Source organism: Acanthopagrus latus, chromosome 17 (genome assembly GCF_904848185.1).
Source record: "Acanthopagrus latus isolate v.2019 chromosome 17, fAcaLat1.1, whole genome shotgun sequence".
Classification (NCBI taxonomy): Eukaryota; Metazoa; Chordata; class Actinopteri; order Spariformes; family Sparidae; genus Acanthopagrus; species Acanthopagrus latus.
Genome location: NC_051055.1, coordinates 24,438,458 through 24,459,283, shown reverse-complemented (window position 1 = coordinate 24,459,283; position 20,826 = coordinate 24,438,458). Strand labels below are relative to the sequence as shown.

Genomic DNA, 20,826 nt, shown 5'->3' with positions numbered 1-20,826 from the left:
ATGAGAATCTGGGAGAGGTGATTACAAAACAAGCAATTTAATATCAAGACAAGCAGCATGGCAACAGAGTGTTGACAAGCTTAGCAACAAGGGCATTTCATAAAGCTGTTGGGTCTCCAATTGATTGGCTATCCAAATGTCACACGGTGAAATCAGCATAAACTGATGTCGACTGAAATATTCAACATAATCATTCTCTGTACCTGTAGAAATCTAAAATGCTAAAAGTCGTAGATTCTGTCACTGAACTGAGCCATCTTCATTTTAACCATTCATATTATAACCTAAACCTAAAAAGAAGTGACAATGCGCAGGGCCCTGTACACACATTTTAGAAGAAAAATTGGTGAGTATATTATGCACAAATACTATCTGTTCACTGTAAGACTGTACCTCACTCTGCATTTTGTCAGTCAAGTCGGCTTTGGCTGTTTAACATGAATATTTGAGATTTGAGGTAATACATGTTATTTCTTTGTCATATTGTCAGATTTCCACATAGTCCGACGGAGTAATGATGTGTTTGTCCTGCTCTCCGGTCAGTTATAAAATCTTAGCGCACCATTATGCGTCACTCTTGCCGGTCTGTGGACGGAGCTGTCAGCCAAGTCAATCCAGTGGACGACAGAAGAGGAGGTTGTACAGCTGCCTGGTTCAAAAGTGGTTCAGCCAACTTCCCTGACATCATCATAGTTAGTTTAGTGGTTTGTGGTCATTTTGAGACTCTGTTTGTAAAGTTTACAGCGTGCAACTGCTCCTGTGTGATTCGACTGACAAAACGCAAGTCAACTCAGTCTCTTGACTGCTGACTTAAATCATTAACTTTTAACTCACCAGCCTGCTGATCTCCTCCTGCCTGTCAGGTGCAGAGCGAGCTGTGGCTTTGATCATAGTGGAGGTCTGATTATCTGTCAGCTTCTTGATGCATCGTTGACCAGCTACAATGTTACACACCTGCAAGAAGACCAGAAGGGCAAAAGCTTGAATTTTTTTTTTTCAATAATCTTTTTTTTTTTTTGTCATTGTTTAACCAGCAAAGAAATGTTTTGGACATTCTGCAGCTGCTCTGCTTTTTGTTTGTATGGTTGATACACAGGCACATATGAGAGCTGCCCAGTGGACGAGATACTGCAGATTTCATACCTCGGAGTTGTGTTTAAATTGAAACCCAAGAAAAACTGAAAAATAGCAACTTGTTCTTTTCTCTCACCTCCAGTGGCAGGTAGGTGTGCTTTTGCTCCTGGCCCACCTGTAGACAGGGCAAATGTGGGTACTTAAGCTGCAGGTTGTACTTCTCCCTGAAGTACTGGGCTACAGTACGCTCTACAGTCTGACCGTTTTCCAACTGTAGAGGGAACCTGCAGAGACAGAGGGATGTCAGAAACTAGACTGCAAATGAGGACAATTAAATTAGACTGATTAAACTGAAAGTTAGCCAGACACCACATATGAAATCATAACTATAGCGCGCATTAATGACGCTTTAGTGTTATTAATGCAATCTTCAGTCAAACCTCAACTAAAATACCATCAGATGTATTTACCCTTAGTACTCTGGTTTTTTTTGTCTGTTTTTTTATCATTTTATGGTTGTTTTGTCTATAAAAATTACAGAAACATCTGAAAAATGTCAGTGTTTCCCAAATCCAAGGATTATATTCTCAAATGTCGAAAAGATATTCAGTTTACTGCTGTAACAGAGAAAAGAAACCAGAACATTTCACAAGAAATCTGAATCTGAGAATTTGGCATCTTCACTAAAAGTGACTCAAAAATCTGAGTTGATGGCAAATAATTTAATAGCTGACAACTAATCACAAACTGATTAATCGTCACAGCTCTAATTCTCACACAGTGTTGCTAGGTAGCACATTTTGAAGGCCATATGTTGATATAAATGCCTTGCGTAAAGGACAACACACAGGAGGGTTTTCAACTCTGGATCTCAAACACAAATAATCAGCAGCCGCACACCACGGCTTCTTCACTAACGGATGACTAATATTGGCCGCTTGGTTGCCAGATGAGTCAGCCATTATCTGGTTTGTTAGGCGCCGAATTGGTGATCGCATCCTCTGCGGTCCGCGTTCCCCGCCCCCATCCCATCCACACACTCCGCCCTGTTCCTTCGCCCGCCGCGAGGCTGACTCACGTTTGATGGCTGGCAGGCCGACGGGTCACATTGCAGACACGGTACTTCCTCCGCATGGTTCCACAGTGCGTCACCTCCACCTTCAAACCTGGTGAATAACATAAAGTGTTGGAGTAGCACTAAGCATGTGTCTGTGTGTGAATGGCTGCGACATGAGTGCCGTTTGTTCCTGCTCAGACTCTCTCTCTCTGGCCCACGCACATAATACACTTGCATTCATCTGATTGAGCTCTCCATCTCACATGCAGGCACATTTTACATCCCCGTATTTACCTTTGATTTCTTTGGTGAATTTGACCCGGTGTGAGTCTGTGAGAGGGCGAGGCTGCTCGTCTATGTTGTGGATGTCCAGCACTTCACACATGAACTGGATTACTGGCTGGGCCTTGTAGAAGGCAGTGGCAGACACTGCAAGATGAAACAAGGACAAAAGACATTTGAGACAAAAACAAAAAACAGCAACAATTTACTATAACACTTCACTAAACGCTAATAACTTGTTTTTCTTAGCCAATGAGTGCAGTTACATCAGTTTAAATTGGATGGTGTTCATTTTGAGTCTGCCTGAAAAGAATAAAAATTCTGTCTGACATTTTAGGTTAATGGACACGTTGTCTGGCAGTGTGCAGAGAAATCAAAGACCATCCTCACAACGTGTTCAGAAGACCCAGTGTTCAGAACGGTACCTACTTTATGTGACGTGCAGCTAACAAAGGAAAAGCATGAACACCAGCTGAACTGTAACACAGGTGTGGAATATGTGTTCTTGACAGAGCAATGTAGCCATTATGGAGCTCTTGTAGAGGCTTTGTCACACCATGTTTGTGTAATCAGATTACCATGCTCAATAATGTCGTGGTCACTCATTAAACACAGGAAGTGCAATTCATGAAGCACAGTTCCCTTTACTCTGATACGATACGTTTTCTTAATAAGTGGAAGGTCTGAGGCACTGAGACATTTAAAATATGACAGGTGACGCAGAAAAAAGCAAGACGTCAGAGACAAAACAAGAACAGGTTCGACAAAACACAAAGCAAAATGGACACTGAGAGATGAAGACAGTGTCGTGTTCAGGATTTAAGAATAATCTGGCTCAGCTGTTGTGATGTAGGACGCTTCTCCTTGAGCGGTGACTAACAAGATGTCAGATGAATGAATGTGACTTTCTTACACCTCTGGATCACCTTTGAAAAGGAGGTGACATCACTTTTGATTGTTCTCCCCACGCATTGTGATGTAATGTCAGTGTTTTTGGAAGATTGTGTGACTCACTCATGCAAATGAGAAATTGAATGTCCTCATTTCTCTGTCATTACAATTATTTGATATATACCTGTCTAATCACACAATACTAAAGCTGTTCTCAAATAAGCTGTTGAATACAAACATGTATTCAAACAGGCTCAACAGTTGGCTTTGCCTACACACAATGCCATACGGAAGATAGAAAGCACTTGGGAGTTCTAGTTTGTTGTTGGAGGGCAGACAAGAGACTTGAGCCGGCCAATTGATTTCCAGGGATGAGAAGGCGGGAAAATGGGACAAAGAGAGAATGAGAGAGTGGAGAGGGAGAGGTTCAAATACAGACAGAGGCTTCAAGCACTCGGAGCAAAACAAAAGCCGTCTCACGGAAATGCTCCACACAGCTACCCTCCTGACCCCAGCAACACCCACCAGTCTAACTCATGCAGGCTCATGCAGGCTCACACACACACACACACACACACACACACACACTAGTTGCCCTCCGTCTCCACAGCAACCGACTAGCCAGTTCCCATCCAGCCAAGAAGCCACCTTCCTCCAAGATCCTTGGGTCTCCAACAACCTCCTGCGGTGTGCATATGGCCAAACACATTCTCCACCACACTTTCCGCCTATTATTTTGCACAAATAATGACAGACTGAAATCGTAGCTCACTATTCCAGGTCAACAAACAGACTTTTTTTCCTGCTGACAAAGAGCAGAAGCCAATTACCGAACTGCATCTTGAACCGTTTCATTTGTTTTCCGAAAAACTGGTTCTCAGCCAGCCGATTTGGCTCCGTTCTGACAAACTGGTCAACAACTCAATAATGCGTGATGTCAGGATGGGAGTGCTGCCATCACACATGTAAAGCTTAACTCATTCAACAGCCTTTACAAGCAATGAAAGAAGAGCTTCAAGTTGGGATTTCTAAAGACCCAAAATCCAAAGCCCATAAAAAAGCACCACAAGGAAGAAAAAGCCTCAGATGGAGCTGAATCAGGTCTGCAAGACAATTAAGCAGCTTTCTCATCAGTGTGACAGCTAGACAAGTTAGATTTATGTTAAATAAAGCTATTAAATTTCCTCAAACATAACATCATTGAAGGCTAACTGATCATGCACAAATATCTAAAAATAGCATGTATCATGGAGCCTCCATCTCAGTCTAATCTACCTTTTTAATTATTAAAATCTCATTTCCCCAGCTGGGAAAGAGGAACAGATGAACAATTTCTCTGTGTGTGTTTTTCTTTGTGAAAACATAGTGAATCTTGCGAATGTGAGTCTTTTTATCATTTTTTTTTTTTAAAACATGGACAGCTGCATTAGCAAACACGAGCAAACAACAGCTTTTGTATCTACACTGAAGCCATATTGAAGCCCCAAGGCGCCAGCACAGCCAAATAAATACAAGGTAGAATGTGGCTCTCACCATCAATGTTAAGCATCATTTTCCACATGGCTGGGCGCACAGATTGATGGAAGCCGAACCAAACCTCCCTCCCACCTCCCAGGGGATGGTCATAGCCCTCTGGAGCCGAGAAGAAGGATCGACCCACCGGAGTGTACCTGGATGGGGAAAAAAAGCAGCAATTATGAGAATAAAGCAAAGCGGCTGACGGCAGGAAAGATAATGTGGGGGAAAAAAAGTCAAAGGTGCTGAAAAAAGGGACAAGGTGAGAATGAGGAGAACACGGAGGCACACAAGATGACAGGAAATGTAAGATTAGTTGACACATCCTGCATTGAGAATGTAGGTCAAAATGTGTTTATACAGTGTCACATTCAGCTGCTCTTCAATATGGCCTGAAACTACATCGGTGAAATGAGAAGGTGGTGACACCGCCGGGCCCCAGCGTCCTCTTATTACTCTGCTCAGGCGATGCATTAATAATTACACATGGGATACATTTTTCTTGGCGAATCCTCGACTGACATTGTGTCACGATGCCACCGCACCACAGCTCCCTCGCTGGCTGCGAACAGAGAAAAATGAAAGGTGCCCATATCACCACTTTTTAATAATGCTTTGAAAGACAGTTTCATAAAGTCGTGGTGATATTGTGTCCGACTGGGTTCTTGCCGAGGCTTAAGAAAGTGATAGCGAGTGGAAGATGGTATGAGGTCAAGAGAGCCCACATAAGCTGTGTTTGATTTCCGTTGGGATCAGAGTGCTGATAATGGTGCCGCTGTGACAAAACAAACATATAGTATTTACATGAGGATCACAGGGGTCATGTGTTCTTTATCTTTCAGGCTTTATTTGCTGACTGAAGATGATGTAAGGATAAATAAGACTGCTACCTTAGGATTCTCTAACATCATCTCTCAATTATCTAATAACAACAATTAATGATCTACCTTTTGACCCCCAGCTCGCAGAGAAAATTGTGAAGACAGTAGCCTGTAACTCTTTGGAGCTTACTTCATGGAGGGCAGGTGTCGCAGCACCACATCCACAGCGTGCACCGGGTTGGTGCTGATGGGTTTATCCAGCTCCAGGGGCTCAGGCATGCTGCGGCCAGTCAGCACCTCATGGAGCATGTGCCAGCTGACCAGAGACACAAACTTAATGGAAACTTTAAAGGGGCGATCTTTCCCTCCCTCACCTGGTAGAGTAACATCCAGGTCCACCTGAGGGGGGGTGAATAAAGGTAGAGAGTGAGACAAGACAGCAATGATGAGATCAAGGCGAATGCATTCAGTGAGAGGTTGTTAGGATTGTGTGTATTTGTCTTTTCCCAGCTCACCCCTGTGGGTGCCACAGGCAGTGGGTTGGCTGTGTAGAGGCTCTTCTTTCCATCATAGACTGGCCTCCGATCCCCAAAGATTGTCACCTTAAAGTGCTGCACCATCGAGTCAACCACCTCCCTGCACAACACACACACACAGACTGAGGTTCAAAACACATGTTTAAGACTTCAAAAAATGTTAAATCAACAGTTATCGGCAAACAAATCTTTAAATTCAACCCATTTATTATTCAACAGGAGTCTACAACCCTGTGTGCTCGCTCACTGCAAGATGCTCCATATTAGGCATCAGCTAAATGCACATTTATAAATGTAATAGGTGAGAAGATATAAAACTATTCAGTGGGTCCAGCCTACCTGTTGACTCGCCGTGGGCACTTGTCAGGCTTGATGTCCACCTCGTAGAGGTAGACATCCATCTTGGGGATCTCCACCTGGAAGCAGTTGGCCAGCAGCTTGATGGGCTTCCCCATCGTGCCATAGCCAGGCCGCCGAGGCATGGCGAATAGGGACTGGGCCCCAACGGCTCCTGAGAGGGGAACAAGAAGAGGGAGATATATGTTAAAGATAACATGTAGTGTAGATCAGACTCAGGCCATTTTCAATTAAACATGATGTGTTAATATATGATGATTTATCGCAGACTGACACTGAAAGAGATTTGCTCATCACAGATACTGTAATGTTCTCCATTAGACTGTATATTTAACGTATGTTATAACACCAAGACAAGATGTATATTTATTTATAAAACACGTAAACATCAAAAAACATTAATTGCTGGCCTCTCTTTACGAAAGAGAAACACTGACATTACTGAAAAGTTAGAAGTGAATGATTCCAGCTGATTAAAAAAAGCTACTTTCTATTCTGCCCCTTCAACTCTGTCAGTGGGTTGGTAGACAACAAAGCAACAAGTGCCTGAGGGTGGAAACAACATCAACAGTGAAATTCCAAATGTCAAGATAAGATGCTGTGTAGGGGAACCACCAAAAATAAACACATCTCACTTCAACGTGTTAAACATTATACAAGACTAACACACACACACACACACACCCACTAAAACCCTCAATGAAAACACACTGTCACACTTCTATGAAACAAGCACTTTAAATATGATTTGAGAGAAGCACAGAGATAGTAACAGATGTATCAGGGGAATTAAACCACTTCCAAAATGAACAAGACGCCCATCAGAAAAAAGAAAAAAAAAAGTGTGTCATGGGGCAACAACTCTAAAGCAAACAACAGCACACGGGTGTTACACAAGGACCAACACAAATAACGAAAATAAACGGTACACACACATGACTAAGGTGCACAGACCAATATGTGCAGCAGAGTGAAGAAGTAAATTTATAGTGTAAAACAAATGCTCGTGATGATCCACTGCAGTTCTGCCTTTCAAATAATGCCACAAACATAATCACTGCCACATTTAAAACTAGAATAGAGCGCATTCCTCCGCCAAGGCCCAACAGTGGAAATCTGATCAGTATTTTTTGTGTAATCCTGCTGACAAACAAATCAACCAAGCAACAAATGGACATGGGCAAAAACCTCCTTGGCAGAGGTTAATATGAAAGAGCTGAATAATGTAATTTTGTCACTAAAACTCTTTAATATAACTTTAGTTTCCTTCTAAGATGACAGATGATTGATGAATGCTGCTGATAGTTAAAAAAATGTTTTTTTCTTAAAAATGAAATCATAATTAATTCAACAGCTCAAAATTAATTAAATATCACCAGCTCTTAACAAAATAACTTGCTAAATGTGTTAAATGCTCTTCGAATTGACCCATACAGGACAACATTGTGTGTGAGCATGTATCTGGCAATCTACTTACTGTGTCCACTTTTTTTCCTGAAAAAGCAGCGTACTGCACATGCTCACACACAAAAAGACCATGAGATGTCTCAGACATGAGTCACTTTGATCCAGAAACAGCGAGTTCTGTTCTGCTCAACTTAATGTGCCACAACTCGTGTCAGGGATGTTTTTGGCTCTGCTGAGGCTTGCCCTCCACATCACACATGACAATACAAATGGATTCCCTGTGCCAATGCGATGTTTCAATTACAATTATGATGCCATCCATAGTTTTACTTTTGTTTTTACATGAAAACTCAGATGAGACTCAGTCATTTGTCTGGCAAGTGTTACTATGTTTATCCCCCTCCAGCCCATGGTGTTTTTTGCTTTTATTCAACTGTCTCATTGTGTCTCAACAGCACTCGCTACCAAAAAAAAAAAAAAACTGTCCCAAATGTGTCACTGATAAACGAGAGTCATAGCTGAGTGTGATTCATCGCCAATTTGACTCATAGGTGCACATGTGTGGGTGAAGTTGGAGTTGAGGGCCCTGTTGAGGGGAAGTTCATAAAAAAAACCTCCCAACACCAGAACAGAAACCTTCTGTGAGGTAATGGCAGACAACATGTTTGTTTACAGTCAGTCTTTGGAAGTATGCACCTTCTGCCCCGCTCTCATTTTCTGTTTCTCCTCTGGTGGGCTGTAGATGGAGGCTAACGGAGCGAGATGACGGAGAGGTTGAGGGCCTCGTGTTTGAAATAGCCCCGCTGGGATCAAATGATGAAAACGAGAGGAAAGTCTGGAATCCGTGCCACGGCTGTCCCTCTCGCACAAATCTATGCGCACACAAACTTTTGTTATGGTAATTCCCTCGGGGGCCCTCAGTGGAACTTGTGAGGTAAGTGAGAAAAAGAGTGAAGACAGATATTCTGGTAAATCTTTATTAAGGCTACAGAAACAAGCTTGTCTAGCACAGATTGAAAAATGCTCTCATTCAGACAATTTCCAGAGAGAATTCACTGAAGAAGCCCTTGATACAAACTTCAAGAGGATTCTCCTTATGAAGCCCTGATGGTCAAAACATGTTTTAATTACTGCCCTTTTAATGATTTAGCCCAAACAATAAAGGCTTTTTAATATCTTCTTCCTCGTCTTCTGATATTTTCTTTTTTGGAGGGCCTGGATTGCTTTTGAAATCAGGGTTTCCCTTATCCAGAGAACTTTTTTTTCTGTCCTGTGATGGTCCTGGCAAGTAAGAGGAGGTTAGCAGGGAGTGGCAGGATTAGAGAGTGGGCAGGGTTGGTGTTTTCCGGCTTTCATCTGCCTCTGGCAACTGGCTCCCATTCAGCATGAGTCACAGAGCCACCGCGGACAGAGGAACACACAGCGAAGCATCCTTGAGTCCAAGCTTCTCAATTCAGTAGTGGATGAAGTATGGTAAGAATGACAGGGTGTCACAGGGAGGGGAAAAAATAAAACTTTACGCAAACAAAAGAAACATATCACACACACTTAAGTTCTTGTGTTACACCCACTTGCGCACACGCAAACACATGCAGCCAGTTGGTTTGGTTTCAGTATGAAACCCACACACAAGACATACAGTAATTTGTGGTGTCGTTTTTGCGCAGACATCCTGATAGAATGGGTTTATATTTCCCATATTATACAAAGAGTAAATACTTTTGGCATTTCGCATAAATACAGGACCACACACACTCTGGTTCTTTTCAAAAGCGGGCGCACACACGCACACTGACAAACTGCTATAAATTCTTAAGTCGCACCAACAAATTATTCCTGACACAGCGCAATTTCCGCGGCCAAGAGTGCCTGCTCACACACACTAACCCACCACCCGCTGTCCTGATTTGTGTTTGGCTGGTGGCAATCTGACAAGATGCAAACGGGCATCAAAACAAACAACTTGTGTGGGACTCATCAAAACATTGGCCCCATCGCCATGATATTTGGCTGGCCTGCCTCTGCATTCTTTGGCTTCCTGCGATTATGACAGACCTCTGGGTGATTCTGTCGCTTGCAGAAAAGCTTTGAGACATTGAGACGGTGGCTTATTTAGGTTCTCTCTGCGTGCAAAGAAACTTTGATATTTCTTCAAGGGCAAACGTCTCTCCATGGGATGTGCCAGAAATGTGAAAAGGTTAAAATAGTCTAAAACTTGACTTTGCTTGCGGAAAAAAAACAAACAAAAAAAAAACTTTTGTGTGGGGGGGAAAAATGTTTTTGAGGATTTCTTCTTGCATGCAGTACAGTTAGTTTTTATTAATTAAACCAGTATATAGTATAACGACCATCAGAGCAGCCTGCAGCTAAAGAAAAATCATTTTGGCTTCGGCATTTGTCTGTGGTGATGACTGCTCGCTGTGAACACAGATGGGACCTTACAACATCGCGCGCATGGCAGGCAACATGCTGTGAAGTTGAAAATCAACCAGCCATGTGTTTTTGAAGGATTTTCTGAACAGCCAACCCGATCCTGATAATTTGGCAACACATCGGACACCTCCCTGTTATCTGCACTTCTTGGAAACTGTTTGCTCCAAAATCAGACATAACAATCGTGTTTGTCCAAAGGCACAAGGGGGTCAGAGAGTGAGGTTTAACTGTTACGGGGAAAGCAGAGTACTTCAGTCTCAAGCTTTAGCACATTTAGGCAGGTCTGTCTGATAGTTGCCAACTGTCTGGTTGTTGGTGGGTGTGTTTGGGAAGCTGCACAACCTCTAACACATGAAGATGCTTGCATGAGTTTACAGGAACACCCAAATCCTCAAGACTAAATGCAGAATACTAATGAAGAACGCGTCAGGGATGCAATGAACTCTGCTGTTGGAAGGTGACGTGTTTTATTTGACTATGACAAATAGTGAAAACTCAACCACAAATCTGCACAGACACATCAAAAGGCTTATCGGATCCGTGTACAGTGAGTGCGAGGGTTCATGGAAACCTCCACTTGTTGAAATATGTCGCACTGAGAGTGTGTGTGTGTGTGTGTGCGCGCACTTTCAGATAATTACAGGAAGGACATGCTTTACCAAACAGAAGACAGCAGATGTAATCCCCCCCCCCTTGTCTATCGTGTATGATTCTCATTTCCTCAGCCTGTACATTCAGACGGTGAAAAACGACTGAGGAGGGCAAACCCTCCTCGACCGTGATTAAAATCAACTCCATTAGTGTGTTTTTGTGAACGTGCGACAATCCCGAGTCACACTGTTGATGGAAATTGCCACTTGAGGTTTGGGCTTATTGACTCCAGCTGAACGAGTAGCTTAAGCGTCCTTGTTACCATTTATTGTGCAGTAAGTCATTCATTCTATGACCCAAGTCTGGTGCTGGCTTATCATTACACAAGCTGCTGTTATGAAGATAAGCAACAGCAACAGCAATTTCTTTCATTCACAGCAACTGAAAAATGAACTATTACTAAATATAGAACTCAAGCCTAAAAGCAGTATGGGGTGTGCATTTATCAAGGACAATCACTTAATATGAGGGATGCACAATCACGTGTGAAGTGATTCATGTTAACTTGCATTAAAGCCATTTTCCTCATTTAATGTCTAGAAGAATTGTTTGTTTCTTGTGCCTTCATATCCTTAAACCCTTCAGGCTTGAGGGGTGGCTCGTTTGTATTTTTCTCTTTCATAGGACAGCTTCTGTCGTCAGTTTGAATTTATGTCACATACACTGTATTCCAATAGTAACATGGTTTCATGGCAGCGTTACAGCAACAAAACATTCGTAGAAACTTCTCAAACTACTCCTACAACATAATCCACTTTCCCCCTGTCCAGCAGCATGCCCAATATGCTCCACATATTTTTGCCAATTTTTTGCTGAATACACAGCTTCAGTTTTCTGATTTTGTGTGTGTCGCTTGTGTGGTTAAGCTGGCAACCCTGCTTTTGGACATATTCCTCCACTTCTTGTTGGCGGATCAGTTTTAACACAAGTCTGCTGGCTTTGGCGCCTTTTACAGTTTGAGCAAATCTCCAAGACATGTATAACGTAGTAATAAAGGCTGGACATGCCTTTATGGTGCTGCTGAAGCACAGTCCGGTAAATATTATCATTTCTTATCAGCATTTTCTGAATTTAATCAATTTGATCCACATGCAGCTCTGGTATAACTGTGCATTTAAGAATAAATAAAAAGTCTTATTCTCTTTCCTCAGATTCCTCAGTTGTCAAGTCCAAACAGACTGAGCTAATTCAAGGGCTGCACTAAAGGTAATGTTTTTATTTTTTTTTCACTTTAAGTTTATACAGATTTCCTTGAAAGCTTTGAATATCTGAGGTCTTATTTTATGCCATCATTGCCCTTAAAAAAGAAAACCTTACTTTGAATGAAGTGATTCGTCAGATTAAAAAAAAAGAGCACTGAGGGCCGAGCAAGTTCAGTTACAGAATATGATTTTTGTAGAGACTAGAGCTGTAACTAACTGTTTCTCATTATTGAATAATCTTCCAAGTACTTTCACAGTTTCAAAGATACATCGTTTAGTCACAAAAACATGTGAGAAATCACTATTTTCCGCTACCAAAAATTACTTCTTCAGATTGCTTCCTTCATCCAACGAACAGTCCAAAACCAAAAGACTCTTTCTCTAATATTATAAATGACACTGAAAAACAGGAAATCCCTCCATTTAAGAAGCTGCAATCAGCTAATGTTTGACATTTTTGCTTGAGAGATGCCCAAAATGATGAATTAATACTCAAGATGGTTTCCTATTAACTTTCTTTGAACTACCAATCGCTTAAATAACAAACTGTTGCAGCTCTAGTAGTGATTTAAGTAATTTGCTATTATAGTGTGAAGGCCATAACAAATTTCCAGCTACTGTGGTTTTATAAATGTATATCTATGCTGCAAGACTGCTGTCAGACCACCTTGTTAATACAGGTATGCACTTTCATTTGCATGCGAGGGAGAGCAAATAGTTTTGTTTTTTTTACCATAACGAAAATTATGTTTTTAAAAAGGTTAAAAGCCATGAAAAATTTGGACTGAAGCACAACATTTTAGCCTAACCTTTATCTGCGACTCTGCAACAAAAAAAGTTGTACAGAATTAAAATGTTGACTTAGAAATGAAATGTCAACTTTATGAAAGAAGCTTTGAAGCACCCCTTAATAATTCACATGCAAATCTGTGGTATGCGCAGCAAGTATAATTAAATAAGTTACACTGGCAGTCTTGGAGGCGAGCACAAGGGTTGAATTTAGTCAATTAATTCCAACCAAAGCTGAGCAATATCGTTCAGCCAGTGAGGCATCACTGCAACAGTGCACTTGGAATAAATAGATCAAATAAGTACTAAATAACACCAATAACTGTGATGTCTTCCTTAGCGCATGAATATTTTTCAGAAGCATCTGAGGAAATGTGAACTCGTTCCACTCTGCTGCTTTCCAACACAACACACTCACACTGTACACAGCCGGCTGCGGGCCAGAATAACTGGATACTGAGAAGCTCGGCTGACATACAGTCCCTGTTAACCCCCTCAGCCACATCGCTGCAAACGTACACGTTGCTAACGAGTGCACATGTCCACACATATACAGGCCCACACAGCAACACACACACACGCACACACAATACAGCTGTTGTGTTTCTAATCCTGAGAGGCCTGAGCTGTGGGAACAGGGCGAGTGCTCAGTGGCGAGGCACAATGGCGTCAGTCACAGCAGGCAGAACCTAGAAACACACACGCACAGAAAGACTGATAGCTGGCAAGGAAGGACTGATGCACGTCACACACAGTCGGACTCCTCCTAACTGTCTCATCAACCTCGAGAGTGCTGCATCTGCACCCATGGGAGTCGATGCCACTCTCTGCCACGGATAAATAACAGCAGGCAGCCGCACGCCATCAGGCTGACGAGGGCCTGGTCAGTCACAACAACACACAAACAAGCTGAAATCCCCCCTCCGGGCGAACCTGAGGCACCATGATTGAGCGCATGTGTGAGAATGAAGAGAGCGAAGTAAAGAACGTGACAGAAATATTTTGAGCGAGCAGGACTGGAGCTGGTGGAGGGATCTGGACGTGGTGAGGAATCGACTGTAGTGAGAAGCCAGTTATGACTCAGTGGCATCATAGAAGGCCGAACAGTCTTACTGACACAGGTAGCTGGTGGATGGATACACACACACACACACACACACACACACACACGTATATTCACTCAAGACACTCAGTACTCACTCTGTCAGACCAACCAGCAGATTCTGCTCAGCTGGTTAAATGGAACCTTCTGTCCTCAAGTCCTGCTAGTCAGGCCCGAGTGGAACAGTGGACGGGGGCCAGGAGTTGTTGACTTTTAATGTTGACTTGGGCAGGATGGCTGCTCTGTCACTCAGAGTTTACATGCACTCTAATAAACTAATAAGTACCAAAACAAGGTGATCCTCAGATTACTGCAACTGTCATGTCAACATCTTAACCAAAATACCTTACTTGAAAAAGTGGAAATGAGGAATTTATTTATTCATGAATTAATTATGTAGAGATTTATTTGCAGAGGCTCATTTGTCCGTTATTATTGGCCAATATTGGCTGACAACAGATATATCGTCAGAGGCATATGTTAAAACTCTTGTTTTTATAGATTCTTATGGAGAAAAAGAGGGTTGTGATATATTTTAATTTTTCAACTAACTGTAACGGTTTCAGTGCGCTGATGTCATTTTAGACAAAGTTTATTGTTAAACTATAAAAAAAAAAAGTCTCCATCACATATCTTTCTCGCAAGTGTTTGTTTTGTATAAACGTCTTTCCAAGGCAATATCAGTGCTGCAAATTATGATTACCTTTATTGACAATTAATTTGCCAATAATTTCTTCGTTAGATCGATTAGTTATTTATAAAACGTCCCAAAAATGTGAAAAAATGTCACTGTTTCTTAAAGCCTGCAATGACATCGAAATGAGTTGTTTTGTCCAAAGCCCAAAGATATTCAGTGACTAGATTTCTTTTTTTTTCCCTTAAAAAAAATTACTCAAACTGATTAAATGGCAATTAATTCAACCGTCCTAGTCCCTGTGTGCTTAAAACTTCATTTGGACTATATCCCACATTAAAAATTGAATTGTCCCTAAATAGTTTGATTTTTAAAATTTTTCAGCTCATCTATCCAAGTTAACTATGACACGTTGGGTTTTGTTCATTACAGACATACACAAAAGCCTCTACAACCTGAATAGAGGCCAGGAACAAAAGCCAGAGACAGACTGAGCAGACTTTAAACTTCACAGAAGCATTGAAGAAGCTTCTTTTTCATGGTATTGACAATATCAAGTAGTGAGCTCATTGAGCGGTAAAGTGCACTTGATGTTTGGCAAAGAGACAGCCAATTACAATGTCTGAATAATGTATTGGGAGATGGATAAAACGGAGACTTTCCCTCTGGTTTTCGTTTGTCACTGTTAAAACTAAACACGAAAAATCAGGGCGTCATTTTTAATTACAATCAGCTGAGAAATATTTTAATCAAACCACAACAAATTCTAACTTTAATTCATATGTGGGAGAATAACTGAAATGCAGCAGCTATTTAACCATCTTAACGCTCCTCATTTCAAGACTCTTTGGAAAAATAAGAGATATTTGCAATCATCCTCTGCCACTAATAAACAGACAAACTTCTGTTCTCCTGTGAGCCCCCAAAACAAAATGCGCCGACTTCCCCTTCCAATTCCCTCTCTTCCTGTCCATAACCTCCCCCCTACAATGAGCCCCTCGCAGTTCCCCAAAAAACAGATCTCAGGAAGGGGAGAAGCAGAAGGAGGAGGAGGCGGAGGTAGAAAAGGAGTGTGGTCTGGCTGCTCCAGCTTCTAATCTCTGTGACACATCACAACCTCCAGCCTTCCTCCTCCTCCACACACAAACACACACACACTCCATCCCTCGACTTTCCACTCTGTCGAACCAGCCCACTCGCAGGAGTTTGCCGTCTACCCCAGACTCTGACAGCAGCATGTGTCAGCCAGCGGTTTTTCTTTCAGTCCACTCCAGCAACACATGATCAAGACTTCCTAGCAAACATGAGGAACAGGGCGTCAGGGTTCACAATACAGACTGTGCTTCAAGACAGCAAATGTGCTGGATAAAAACTTCACTGACGCGCTGAGCTGTAACAACACTTTCTCATCCTATTTAAGGAGCAGGTAAATGTAGGTCAGAAATCAGAAAAAAAAAAAAAAAAACAGGAATGGTGATACATCAGTAGAGATTTTACATCAAGCAGCACCTGCCCAGGCTAAATTTTGGCACCGAAATGTATATCAAAACTTAAAAAGGATGAAATGAAGCATGATTAATCAAGATATCTGAAAATACTGTCACAGCAAAAGTCCCATTTTGTGATAATACAACAAGTAAACATGCAGGTTCAACATCAAAAGAAATAAGGACAGTCATAAATGACAACCTGCTACGTTCCAAATAAAGCCTGGAGACAGGGATGCTCTAATTATTCAGAAATATATATATAACACTGACTTTGTTGTTCAACTTACAATAGTGAATATCATTGACAGCATTAATTAACTGCTCATAAAAAAGAAGCTGAATACCTACAATGATCACACACTGAGACTCGAGGATTATAACAGCAGCTCCCTGTAGATTCTAGTTTTTTGATTGATCAAATATTATTGCCAAAGACTGGTTAGATTTATTTCATAGCATGGAATAAAGTATCCCACATGAAAACTCAAGAGAATGGTTTTTTTTTGCCTCCTCAGTAAAATTAAGGCAATTGGGTAAATCTCCTGAATACAATGGGCCCAAAGAGCAACGGCAAACTGCATTCTCCATAGAAACCTGCAACACTATGCCAATGGTTAGCCTTATGGGTGGCTGGAGTTGCAGATGGGGGTTGGCTATTGTCAGCCGGTTTCTTGAATGAACTGAGTACTATGGGGAGCGACTGCAAATCAAGTACTAAGCCTTCCCCTCAAAGCCGACCCCACTGTCTGCACAAAATCCACAGAGGACCAACCTACAAGGTGACTGACAGGGAAGGCAGAGTTTCCCACTGAGGCACAGAGAGGGAAATAGAGGCAGTAACCAAGGACAGGGGGTTGGGTGTTGTCTGTGAATCAAAAAAGAGCGGGAAACTCGGGAGTGTGAGAAAAAAGGGGGTATGAAAGAGAGACACTGGCTGATGAACGTGAGAAAGACGTCAACAGGACAAGCCACAGGAAGTAAGCTCATTTCTGATGTTCTCAAAAAAAAAAAAAAGCCCAAAGAGACCCCCGATGAAACTTGTCATCACACATAGGTGTTTTTTTTTTTTTTTACTGCTGCCTTTCACACAAGATGAGTCTTCCCCTGCCAACTCAAATCCCACCTGGTTACACAGCGTAGTGTGACAGGTGGAGGGTAGGGGAGGACCCCATGCTGTTCTCATTGTCTTCCAGGAAACTGCATCCCTTAATATGTAATGTGCGTTTATGTGTACAGAGCTGAAACCATAAGTTGAATAATCGCTTAATCACTCAAAAGACAATTAAGCAAACATTTTGAACACTTCCTGGTTCCAGCATCTTAAATAAACAGTTTTGATGCATTTCTTTGTCATTTGTGACATTAAATGAAGAATCTTTTGACCTTTGTTTGGACAAATGATTAATTAATCATTCAAAATAATATGCAGATGAATCGATAATCAAAGTATCATTAGTTGGAGCCTTAGTGTGCACCACTGGCACCGTGATATGGCCATTAAACTAAAGAAATGTTCAACATTTTGGCACTTTGCTTTCTTGCCAAGAGTTAGATGAGAGGATTGACACCAGTCTCATGGTTCTAAGATAAATAGGAAAATTCAGCCAGCAGATGGTGAGCTTAGTTTAGCCCATCTTAGCTTGGCTTAGCTTAAAGTTAGTTGGTTTGTTAGTCAGAATTAATTGTCCCTGGGGAGGAAATTCTTTTTCACAACACTGCACATCAGCAGACTGGAAACAGGGGGATTGTGTTGGTCTCACTCTACCCAGAATTATCAACATATGCCTGCTAACCTATCCGAAGCTTACTAATAAAACACAATATATCTTGTTTGTCATCATTATGAGGGTAGGGTTAGAGATCACCAGATAACCAGCTACACCGAGAAGTTATCATGCCCATCTAAACAAAAGTCCACCACACAACCCCCCATTAAACAGTGATCTTTAGATAGACGGAGACAAACCTTGTTTCAAATCTTTATGCTAAGCTAACTGGCCGAAGCTTAATATTGAAAGACAGACCTTATCAGCAAACTCACAGCAAGAAAGTAAATAACTGTATTCCGCAAAATGTTCTTTAAAGGCTGGCCTGCTACTGAAACAAGCATGACTTATCAATAAATACACTCAGGATAATTTAAAAATGATGTGTAAGAAAATATCTACTTCTCCATTCAAGGTTATGTTTTACCTTGAGGTAACGTTAACAAGGTTAAGTCAATGTATTTGACATTTCTGACTAGTTCGAGCTTTGCAACTTTGTACCTTCACACCCTCAAGTGATGGGCAGTTTGTGGGCATACCTCAGGGTTAGCACATCAAAGTGGATTTGATTTGCCTAGGGCTCAAAAGCCTTGCACTCGTTTTATGCCTGGTGCTAAGCTCTCCAGAGCCCTGGTTTCCATGCCACATGCTGCTGCTTCGACTACTACCAGGGAGAAGTGTGAGTCTATTCCTACGCCTGCTCCCTGCACTGTTGGTCCCTTCTAATCATTCACTCCAGCTTTGGATTCAGTTGGTTGGCCTGTATTGATTAGGAATATGTGATCATGAACAAACAAAATATCAAGTCCCTGCAGTGACCTACATGGCCATGACACAGAAATATAGACAGAACCTGCCACTGACTGACTATATTAATGATTTAATATCTTTCACTGAGAAAGCATCAACACTCAATGGAAGGCTGGCCAGAGGTATATTCTGCATGAAAATTGCATTTGATGTGCTCTCAGCTGGCTATGGAAGATTGTGCTGCAAGCTAACACCAATACACTCATAGTGAGTCCCAAGGTCTGTTTCTCATGGTCAATGCTGATTAAGGAGCTTGAGTGTTGAGTGGTGGAAGCAAACCACTCGAGCTACTCAGAAGAAGAGGGAGTGAGACAGCGCCGGACGTGGGACGGAACGGATACCCATGACGAGATTACCATAGTGTAAAAAGGATACAGACATTTCATACACGAGACATAGGCTGTATAACGATGGAGTTAGCTTTGACATGAATGAATACTTTTTTTTAATGATTCCCCAACAACATGAGGTGAAATTGATGTTGATTATTTGAGTACATCAGGCTCTTTAAACATCAAAAGTTTTTTGTTTTTTTTAAAAACCCAACAGATCATCATGTTGTTGCATGTGCCATGGTTAAAATGAGGAAAACATTTATCTGCACCTTTATACCAATTTACAATCATTTACATAATGTGACAAGAAATCGAATTTAAATGTGTAATGAATTACACGCTGGTGCACCTGAATTAAAAAGTTTGAATGCAACCAGTGTAAAAACGAAGTCAGGAGTCCTGTGTAGCTATAAGAGTAAAATTATTATATCTGGTTGAACCTAATCGCATAATATTGATGCACAGTTGCAGCCAGACTGTTGGGGAGTAAGCCAACAAGGCTGAGTCAACATTAAGAGTTTAATAAAACAGCTTTTTCCAATTTGGAAGACCAAATCTGGTGCTTCCTTTTGATCAAAAACTGCATTTTGCCTGTGGGAACACACCGAATTCCATTCAGAGGACACTGCAATCTAAATTCACACATCTGCTCTAACTGCAACACATAGCTGCATGAGTCTGTTTGGTACACTGGGTCGCTGGGAAAATACCTTGTGTTCCCTTATGATACAGACGTTGGGAAGTAACCCATCTGAGAGTAGCAGAGAGTCTAATGAGACAGCAGGCAGCAGAGAGGGATCTCCTCTTGAGGGGGAGGGGGGTTAAGAACCAACCGCTGTATCAAGTGTCGCTGGCTGATCAAGAGTACCTGGCATTCAGTTTATGGTCACATAAGTGGATAGCTTCCGTTACAGCTGAGACAAAGCCGGGTGGTCTGGACTGTTTAACTGCCACTATAACCAAGAGAGAAGCAGTTTTGTTGGCCGAGGTTGACTGGACAGCGTTGTGAAAAGGTTACATGAGGTCACTGGTGTAGATCAGTAACAAGGCTTTCAGTGTTGTTGTTGTTTTTTTCCTAACTTTTTTATACTTAGGGTGTTGTGTAGTTGGATAAACAAATATGTCAGCGAGGATTTTACAGGTCACAGTTCTCAAATTATTGGTCACATTTGTGTTAAAACTGAGATTTCAGGTCCAAATCTCCTCTGTTGTATTTCCAACTCATTTTCTGTTCTGACTACTTTTTTTTTAAGAGTTTTTGTTTCTTTATATTAAAAATGTGCATTATGGAGTTGGGGGGGGATGATAACCAGGAGGAGGAAAATCTTCACTGACTGCTTTGTTATGCCATAACAAACTAAATAAAAACAAACTCTCTTAGTTTTCATGACTGAGTAAACTGAATAAACAAACTGACCTTAAAATGGACAACACAGTCTCATGCTGTTTAAACATGTTTATATGTGGCGGACCCTGCCACCTTTTCTAGCTTCAAACAGCATTCTGGGGACCTTATTTTCCTCTGACTTGTTTATTCAGTCCCAGAGAAAATAAATATTTATGAGTTCGTACCATTATCTCATTAATACTGTAAATGTCTGATTCTGTGTTTTGAATGTCTTCTCTATCACTATAGTGACAGATATGAGAGTGTCATTGTTCTTCTCATGTAAA

The 20,826-nt window shown here is 41.5% G+C and overlaps 1 protein-coding gene across 3 annotated transcripts in view; it reads right to left on the bottom strand.

The window, feature by feature from the left end:
- LOC119005971 (protein argonaute-3) overlaps positions 1–20,826 on the bottom strand; it is a 37,888-nt gene that overhangs the window by 15,436 nt on the left and 1,626 nt on the right. For 2 of the 3 annotated variants that reach the window (XM_037074192.1, XM_037074193.1), the window contains exons 2-9: positions 6,516–6,687; positions 6,156–6,276; positions 5,831–6,039; positions 4,838–4,974; positions 2,426–2,560; positions 2,153–2,240; positions 1,211–1,358; positions 835–954 (exon numbers count right to left, since the gene is read on the bottom strand). In XM_037074192.1, the coding sequence (XP_036930087.1) occupies positions 835–954; positions 1,211–1,358; positions 2,153–2,240; positions 2,426–2,560; positions 4,838–4,974; positions 5,831–6,039; positions 6,156–6,276; positions 6,516–6,687 (1,130 nt within the window). Of the gene's footprint in view, positions 1–834; positions 955–1,210; positions 1,359–2,152; positions 2,241–2,425; positions 2,561–4,837; positions 4,975–5,830; positions 6,040–6,155; positions 6,277–6,515; positions 6,688–18,546; positions 18,768–20,826 lie in introns of all 3 variants that reach the window. The other variant, XM_037074194.1, reaches the window with a different exon arrangement.